The 9928-nt window shown below is 38.2% G+C and overlaps 1 protein-coding gene across 1 annotated transcript in view; it reads right to left on the reverse strand.

Moving 5' to 3' along the window:
- Positions 1-8377, reverse strand: part of LOC144062848 (BMP/retinoic acid-inducible neural-specific protein 3-like) — a 45667-nt gene extending 37290 nt beyond the window's left edge. The window contains exons 1-2 of the mRNA XM_077584607.1: positions 7904-8377; positions 6155-6471 (exon numbers count right to left, since the gene is read on the reverse strand). Coding sequence (XP_077440733.1) covers positions 6155-6417 — 263 coding nt within the window. The 5' untranslated portion in view covers positions 6418-6471; positions 7904-8377. The remainder of the gene's footprint in view (positions 1-6154; positions 6472-7903) is intronic.
- Between the last annotated feature and the right edge of the window lie 1551 nt (positions 8378-9928).

Here is a 9928-nt window from a genome sequence, read left to right on the forward strand (position 1 = left end):
TGCAATTTGTCATCGCACCTTTGACAAGTGATGTGTGTTGGCGCGCAAACAAGAAATGCAGCCGGTTGTATGATACATAATGGAGCGTGAACTTGTGTTAATACATAATGTGCAAACATCCACAAACCTCACAAAACACAAACAACAGAAGCCGGAGGGGCAATCAACAACCATAACGTTGCGCTTTACGATACAGCTGCTCTCTCTGGGGTAGCGATTTAAAGCTCAAACTTAAAATATAAATTGCAATAACGGTAACGTTGCGTAGCCGCGCAACAAATAAATCTGAAAATTATTATCTAGGCTGTTTAATCTAGTGTCAAGAAAATATGAATATAGAAATATTTAAAACAGCCGTACCAGAATATTTACACATATTTGACCGATTATTTCGCAGTTGCTTCCAAATGTTCATTTCACACACAGACGTAAGGGGGTGGGGTTAGAGGGGGTTACTTTCATGAATCTCTGGCTCGGGTCATTCCTCCATCACACACTTGTCACAAGTTATGAGCTCGATGCCGGCTGACGTCCTCGTCATTGCCGTTGCTGCTGGCAGTCAGGGGAAGGACTTTTTTTTTCCCACAACCTATGACTGGAGGACAAAAGGTTGACTGACCCGTTGGGCAAGCCATACGGGCATTTATGTGTAGAAATAGACGGGTCTGAAAAAGTCTCATCATGTGGGCCAAAGCTTACAAATAACTTAATTGGTCCACATATTTCCTATACTGCTTATGGTCGCAAGATTCACGGATGTGACGGAGCATATTTGATAGGGTTAGTTATCATTAGTGCGGGTTTCCATCCAAGTGTTTGGAATTTTTTAAGCAAATTTACTGAAAATGCGAAAAACGGTCATGTGACTTCCATCTGTTCTTTTTTTGCGAATATTGAAAACGGACCATAGAGATGTGATCCAGCAGTATTTTAAAAGAAAAAGAACAGGAAGCGACTGCGCTGTGCAATGACGACGTGTGCACTAATATTTACTTCTTTAATTAATCCCAAAAAGATTTCTGATTTGTCGTCCCCTCAAGCATATCTTACTTTTTCGTCCGCCAGTGCTTTGTGACTACAAACGTACGTGTGACGTAATATCCGGTCAAAACGTGCGACGTGTATCCAGTCTTGTCAGCGTTCATTCGCAAAACCTGTTTCCATAGCCAAAATTTGCATTTTCCTTTTTTCGATACGCTTCAAAATCCACCCTCTCCAAGCGTAAACTTTTTTTGCGAATTTTGGGCCCTTTTTTTTTAATTTCCAGCTTTCCATTAAGTTTTATTTTCACATTTCTTGAAAGTTTGAATAAAAATGGGTGGATGGAAACCCGACTAATTCTAATTTTCTCAACCGATTCATTTTCGATTTACAAGAGTTCAGTTCGATGAATTTTTTTTTCTGATTTGATTCAATTCACTTCCATTCAATCCGATATTGATAAATTGTGGAACATCATCCATCCATTTACTACCACTTATTTGGGGTCGGGTCGCGGGGGCAACAGCCTTAGAAGGGAAGCCCATACTTCTCTCTCCCCAGCCACTTCAATCAGCTCCTCCGGCAGGATTCCAAGGCATTCCCGGGCCAGCTGAGAGACAGGCATGGCAGGCATGAGAACCCGAAAGACTCAACTAAAAGATGACGTGAGTCTTTCGGTTTCTCATGCCTGCAAGTCTTCAACCAGGGCCCGGTTTCCTCTTTATAGGATACAGTTGGATGTCTTGATGCTCACTGCTTTCGCTTTATGGAACTTCTAGAGCGCAAGTTACGCCACCATTTGTGAATGGATTGTGCATTCTTGGGCTAATCGAGCTTCCGCAAAAGCCGGCATCATTTCTGAGGTGCCGCACGGGAACGAGACTGACTGACAATACTACAATGACGAGAGGGAACCTGACATGTTTGTTGGAGAACCAGCCCAGCTGTTCGTTTCGGATACAGAAGATGAGGACTATGAGGGATTTGTGGATGAGGATTGATCAAAAGTAACATGAGTACATTGTTAAATACTTCAAGTACAACCATTGTTAAATATTTCAATAAAGTACAACCGAACTCAGTTTTGCTCCGCTGCCTTTTTAAAAACATACGCTAGCAAACAGGCTAGCATGCATGCTAGTGTATATTTTAGCGTGAAAGCATGCTACCATATGTTTTGAGCTAGCATTTGTTTAACCGTGCCTGCGCCTAATAGTGCGGTGCGCCTAATAGTGCGGTGCGCCTTATGTGTGTGTTAGATACAGAAATAGCACCCGTAACTAAGACTGTGCCTTTTCATATGCGCCTTATGGTCGTAAAAAAACAGTAAATTAAAAAGATCCTGAATTGTCTTAAAGTGCAATAAGTCAGGCCTCTCTAGTACTTGTGGAATAATTACAAGGGAGCGTAGCTTTAAAACACTGTAAAGAAACAAGAGAAATGAGAGGATAAAACATGTCAGATGAGGCGTGATATCAAAGTTATGGTCCATGAGGAGGATAAAGAAGGAGCTGACATTTTGACTAATACGCTGATTCTCAGGAAAGTACACTATATGAGCCAGAAACTCTTTCTTAACACCACATTGCAAACATGCATTTTGCTCATCTTTCCGCCAATTCCCACCTCTGATGCAAAAAAAAATAATAATCATGTCAAACTCATTCTGTCAGTATTTGAAGGAAGAATAGTCTGTGAAGGGCTGGCGTTAATTGCCTGACATTTTCTGCGTGCATTGCGGTGAAATTGCTTCCTGCAAGTTCTTTCATAACTGCTGTTCGCCACTCACTTTTTAAGGAGGCCATTAATGTACCTAAGCAGCAAATTACACCTTACCAAAAGGAAGTTATTTTATATGACTCTCTTGCATGTTTAAAATTTCCACATTTTTCATAATTATTTTCTCTTTGGGCCAACCTGTTGGATGTCGTATTTTACTTTGCATGGATCGATGATCGATGCTATTTCAGAACAGACTGAATGGGAAATGTGTTCCATTCATATGAGCTCAAACTGGCACAACTTTTCTGCAAATTGTTCTGGTGGTTGGAAATGACCTGCCAGCAGGGGTGGGGGGGGGGGGGGGGGAAGATAAGATGTTTTTTCTGCCCGCAAGTTGCAGCCAACTCCCTCAGCCTTTCATCTCATCCCTGACTTCCACGTCACAGTGACGACATCGGCCCAACTGATCTCCATAGAGTACTTATCAGCCAAAAAAGGAAATTAGTTTGACATCATTTGACAAGGGAGTCAAGGAAAGGGGGTTAAGGACTTAAATGGAACAAAAATAGCACCTAATGGTGATAAACGCAACTAGGTTAACAAGAGTTAACCATGTTATTTAGTAAACTTTATTTATATCGCACATTTCATACACAAGTCAATGTGCTTCACAAAACCTAAAGCAAAACACCTAAAATCCCAAAAGCATTTATAGTTGGGGCTGACTTCACTTTTGTTGGCAATGTATTCCATTTGCATGCAGCATAACAGATAAATGCTGCCTCACCATGTTTGCTTTGAAACCTCAGTTAATTGACGTATGTGCATTAAATACCCCAAGGATGAAGACATCCTGTACGAGCAGGTTTTAAGCAGTCGGTCCTGTCTCATGGAAATAAACTACGGCGGATTTGCCAGTACAAGAAGGACAAAGCTGTTTTTAACCTTTAAATGTATGTTGTTTTGAGAAAAACAACACATTACAGGTAGTGCTCAACTTACGAACACAATGGCTTCCGAGAGGTTGTTTGTAAGTCGAATTTGTATGTAAGTCGAATCACATTCAATTTGAAGTTAAATTTTATGATTTTTTTTGAAAATTAAATAATAAAAATATGTTAAAAATAAAAAAAATGAAACAAATTATATACAGTATATACTGACTCTAAAGTGCATACATTAAATTCAAAAATATATTTTATTATTGTTATATTTTAATAATATTATTTTTTAATTATTATTATTATTTTTTTTTATTATATTTGGTGCTTGAAGAGTGTGTGCCGTGCACCACAGGACAGTGAGGTAGTAATGGCGCGGTGCTGCTCGGGTGGGGTTGTGGCAGAAAGGGGAACTACAGTACAGTACTGTACCATAATGTATGATGTGGCGCGCACTTAAAAATATTAACTAAAGAGCGAAATACGGCATTTATGGGCATCAGTCAGCCTTTGTTTGTATCTGCGTAACGTTCACAAGTTGAATGTTCTTAACTAGATAATACTACATGTATATTTACATTGAAAAAAAATCTGTGTGTGTTCGTTATGGGCACCTTTGCCATGTGACAGTGTTTCATTCTCTCTTTTTTTTTTTGTATGTGTGTGAGAATGTGTATGTGCGTGTGTGCGTGTGTATTGATTAGTTCAGCTAAAACCTATTAAAAAAATCCCATTCACCTAAACCGAACACTTCCAGCCAGAGTCGTGAGGCCGTCAGGAGACCCGAGGAAGGACCAAAGAAAAGGAAGGAAAGTGTTTCATTCTCTATATTGTCACCTCTGTCACTGACTAAATGCCAGCATCAGTCAAAGCTAGTTCTACCAGCTCCTCAACTAACGCATACGTATGGATGCTTTGACAGTGTTGCTATTTCCAGAAATCATCCACTTTCACAGTCACTACTCAATCTTAGAAATACTTACACCTTGAAAGGAAGACACTTATACACACACACACAAACGGTATTTGTCTCAACTATGTGTGCTTGCCGTCTCAATGTGAGCCAGTTCAAGTCAACGATATTTGTATTCTGCCCACAATTCAACTCAAATGCGAAATACCAGAACAAGCAACACCTGCATTTGCTTCCTAAAGATGAAGAAAGTGAGTATTGTTACCACCCGGCTCAAATATGTGACCATTTTCAGATGGAATGTTATTTCTAAGAATTTGACTTTCAAACGTGACTCACACTGTGCAGAGCCAATCATGTGCATCGTAGTGTGTATTCATTTAATGGGGGGGGGTTTGGAAACGCTGATTTTTTTAGCCCTGATTTTGATGCCTCCGCATCCTGAAGAAATATCAGAAAGAAGCTTTCCAACAATAGCCCGTGGCTTCTCTATGCACTCACCCACTGTGCTGCATAACACACACCTCTGAAGACGTTCGGTAATCTGTCACACATCAGCTGGCTCAGTCAGATATCTGCTTTGCTCAAACGCGTCTGTGCTATCTTCACTTTTTACTGATATGCAGTGTGCAGCCTTATATTGTATGATTCTGAAATTAAGGATATTGACGGGCACATCTAAAAGGGGTTTACACAAGATAAAACACGCTTAGCTTTTATTTGTTTACAAAAAGGAAAATTAAAAAAATATAGATATATTTCATTTAATAATGTGAAATGGCATTGAATGTAATGGATGTTAAATAATTGCCACTCACATGGTGTATGAGTGGTTCAGTGGTGGTGGGAGGGGCCGTAGGCGCACACTGGCAGCCACGCTTCCATCTTTGGCTACATATGTAGTATACCACCACCCGATTGTGAATGTGTGATATCTTTTACTCATTGATACAGTAATTTCATGATAATTCATGAAAGTGAGTTCAAATTAAAAAGGTGTACTGTGCTGTAAAAAAAAACAAGCAAGATATTGATTTGTGGTGAGGTCACTTTTCTGCCACTAGATTACATCATTGCATTTGTAAGACATGTAAGATTTGTTGGTGACAGCTCAGTGCATTTTTCTTTTCAAATTGAGATCTTTCTAATCTTTAACATGATGTTCTGCACATTGTTAAAATTGCAAAATACAACTTGACCCCAGTCTCCACTAATGAATGATTCATTATTACATTTATTATGAATATTATTATTATTATTATTACATTTGTTACTGCTAAATTTTGACATGGACATGTCTGCTGCGCTGCAACTGCAATTCCCAAATACAGGCTTTCCAAGTAAAGGGCGGTCATTAATCACATGATAAAAAATGAGTAGTTAAAATTAAGTCAAATTTAATCGATTAATTTTTACACCCTTATTTAATACACATTTATGTGATTAAGTCATCCATTTCATGATATGCTATATATGCATATCATTTACTTAATGAACATTTGCAAAGTACAATCTTTCAGTATTCGCACAATTAAGTATTTTTGCTGTTTACTACATAGAAGAAACGTATTCCCATTTAGGTGTCACGAAGTCTTACCTGTAAATTTTATACTTGGTGGTGAATCCTTGCTGGTATCGCTCTGTGAAATCAATAAAGTCCTGTGAGTGGTGGAAAGGACCCTTGGCTGTCAGCAGCCAGCCCAGGGGCCCGGCGGAGCCAGCGAAGCCGGCCAGCGCGGGCTCAGCAGCGGCAGCAGCCCGGGCCCCCACCGACATGCGGCTCACGAGCAGGCTTAGTGTTATCCACTTCCATGGAAACATGAGGGCCGTCAGTCTAAGAGAGATGCAGGGGCCGCTCATGCTGCTTCCACCGTCCCCGGTGACTCCTCATTCTCCTTGCGCTTCCGATGAGTCCTGGAGGAAATCACGCACGAGAGCACCATTGCAGAACAGAGACAAATAAAAGGTTTTGTAAGAGTGTAGGGAAAACATGATTGAGATAGTTTTTTTTTTTTTAACTATTACTGACTCAGTACTACAATATTTAGACCTGTTATAATATCTTCAATTTACTGTATGTTGCATGTGTGGATATCTTAAATTTGAGATCCTCCTTTTTACTCATACTGACCTAAGGAATGAGTGCTACAGTATATAGAAAGGATTTTTGATACCACTTTTTTCAGACCGATACCAAGTACCAATACCACTCATATATTTTTGATACATAACATTTCCCCAAGACCTATATATACCAACATACCATTTTTCCTTAAGTTTGTGTGAAATTAAACACTTTACATTGAGTTGAGATATCTGCGCAGGGGCGGGTAAGACTGTGTTTTGGTATTTTCGCAGACACATGGAGCATGGCACAGATAAAAACGAGAATGTTTACACACAGTTTTATTCTATGGCTTTTGACGAAGCATGTGATTTGACATTGTTGTAGTTTTTATGGTGTTTTGTTTTTAATGTTTGTAATTTGTTTTAACTGTCTTTGTTTTTGTATGTCGGATTTTACTCCATGTACAGCATTGTGTATGAGTTAAGACTTCAGAGTGACACATTTGAGACTGTCACTATTGAATATTTTTTAGAATTGTTTATTCTATTGAACATTAAATCAGTTAATCAATAATCACAGTTTATTTGCATTATGTATTACAAAAGCATTTCCCCCTAATTACTGTTTATTAACAAATGATAGTTCAGTCACCAGTTTGTCATTGTTTTCCAAAGAAAAAACATTCTTTGCAAATGTCTTATTTTGATTAAACACAAAAGATAATCAGTCTGCTTTCATAAAGGACCACAGGAATCAGTGAAAAATTGCTGTCCAAACGATTACTCGATTATAATAATAGTTGTCGTTAATTTGATTATTGATTACTCGTCGATTAGTGATTCATTTTGACTGCTCCTTCCCACCCACCATTTTACTCTTCCTAACCTCAGGAATGAGGAGCTACTACAGCAGTAGGCAAATATGTTCAATTGACTGTATTTTGCATATTAGTACAAAAGGTAAGAGTTTGGGACTTTAAAGTGGCACATTTGAATACCCACCATGGACCAAAATATACAGTAGATGTTTGGACTGCATTGATTTACTTCACTAAGCTCTCCTTGGGTGCTATTGAGTCAATAGTCCAGCAAAATCAATCAATAAATAGATAAATGAATAATAGCCAAGTGGTATGTATCACGTTTTGTTCTATGAAACAAAATAAATGAATTGTTTTTTTTTTCCTCGTTAAAATCAAACAGTAATCTAATGCACTCCACCAAATCAGATTTGATGCTACACATTTGCCATTTATTGACTTAAATGAATTTCTGTTACCTTATCGGGAAGCTCTCCGGTGCGTAACTTGACCAAATTGTTCTCCATAAAATCATGTGAAGTTGCAGATGCTTGGACGCATTCAAAAAGTACTTTTTAGCGCTGTCGGATCTTCAACATTTCAACAAACGCGTCTTTGAAAGTGTTCACGAGAAGGCTGCCCGACCTTGTCGTTGCATTTCCGATCTTTCTCCCCTCGTTCCTCCTTTTTTTTTTTTTTTTTAATCCAGTTGAAATGATGTGGCGAGAAATCTCGCCATCGTGGATTCAATCCCACAGAACGAGACGCGGATGATCCAAGAGTGCGCAAAGCTCACACATTCCAGGTCGAAATCAAATCGCACATAGTGCAAATCTTTTTGCAGACTTTTGGTCAAAATTCAAGAAGAAGTTACAAGGAAGCTCTCCAAAAAAGACCTCGAGGCGCAAACGGTACGCTGACCTGACCGCGTACTGACTGACTGACTGCGTGTGTGGAAAGCATCAACGGCGCTTTCTCCCTCCCTCCCTCCCGTCTTTAACGCAAACGCACACACAGCCTCATTTTTTAATTTATTCCGGCAGCGAGAGCACTCCCGGTTGGCTGCAACGTGTAAATGGAAGGAGTGCGAGTGGGAGGTGTTCACAAGTAGGCGGTGGTCAAGAGAGGATGCAGGAGCTTATTTCTGGAGTCGAGTCTTATTTTCTACGAGTAGTTCTGATGTTCAATAAGCACTTAACTCAATAAATCAACGCTCAGTTCTATCAAACCACTTGCTTTTGCACGTTTAGAAAAGGGTGGTTTTCCTTTGCATATAGAACAATCCGCAACGTGTCTGTCCATCTTTACAGGGGTCACCACACTTCTTGGAACTGAGAATTCTCCTTTGCTGCTGAATTTGCAAAGGGCTACCAGTTTGAATATACACGATTGGTTGACACAAAAACAATCTACTGCTACTTTTTATTAATAATTAATTTGTGTGAAAACACCGATCATGATTTCTCACGATAAGGTAACATAAATACAAAATATTCAACACTTTTTGTCTATAAATCTTTTCTACTGTTATTTATTTATACAACATTTCTAGAAAATCACAATGCCAAATCACTGGTAAGCTATTTTTGGAACAGAGTCTCACAGGTTACTCGTGAAAATTTCAAGAAAATGTACTTTAATTTAAATCCATAGGAAACATTTGTATTTGTGTGTCTATGTATATGGGTGTGCAAACGGTTTCCGATTCGGGAAACAATTCCAAAACAATGTTCTCTTTGAAAGTAGAGCAATTCAATTTGGTTCCACTGAGTGGGATTACGATTCGATTCCACACGGAATGGCTCAATTCAACTTTTTGTTTGCAATGACTGTTTGTCGTCATTTTATGTACATTTGAATGACCTTGTCAGGACTTCAATACATATCTCAACATATTTCAAAGTGGAACGATTAATTTCAATTGGATACGGTATATACGGTTATATACGGCATACTATATACATATATATTCACATATATATATATACACGTATATGGTATACCGTATATAACCGTATATACCGTATATACGGCATACCATATATATATATATATATATATGTATATACGGTTATATGCAGCATACCATATATGTATATGTATATGGTATGCCGTATATAACCGTATATACATGTATATGATATACCGTATATAACCGTATATACCGTATATATGGCATACTATATGCATATATATATATATATATATATATATATATATATATATATATATGGTATGCTGTATATAACCGTATAAACACATATATATATATATATATATATATATAGTATGCCGTATATACGTATTTACGGTTCTATACGTCATACCATATACGTGTATATACGGTTGTATACGTCATAGCATATATATATATATATATATATAAATATATAGTATGCCGTATATACGGTATATACGGTTATATACGGCATACCATATACGTGTATATACGGTTATATGCCATATATATAACCGTATATACACGTATATGGTATACCGTATAT

Source organism: Vanacampus margaritifer, chromosome 13 (assembly GCF_051991255.1).
Source record: "Vanacampus margaritifer isolate UIUO_Vmar chromosome 13, RoL_Vmar_1.0, whole genome shotgun sequence".
In the NCBI taxonomy this organism is placed as follows: Eukaryota; Metazoa; Chordata; class Actinopteri; order Syngnathiformes; family Syngnathidae; genus Vanacampus; species Vanacampus margaritifer.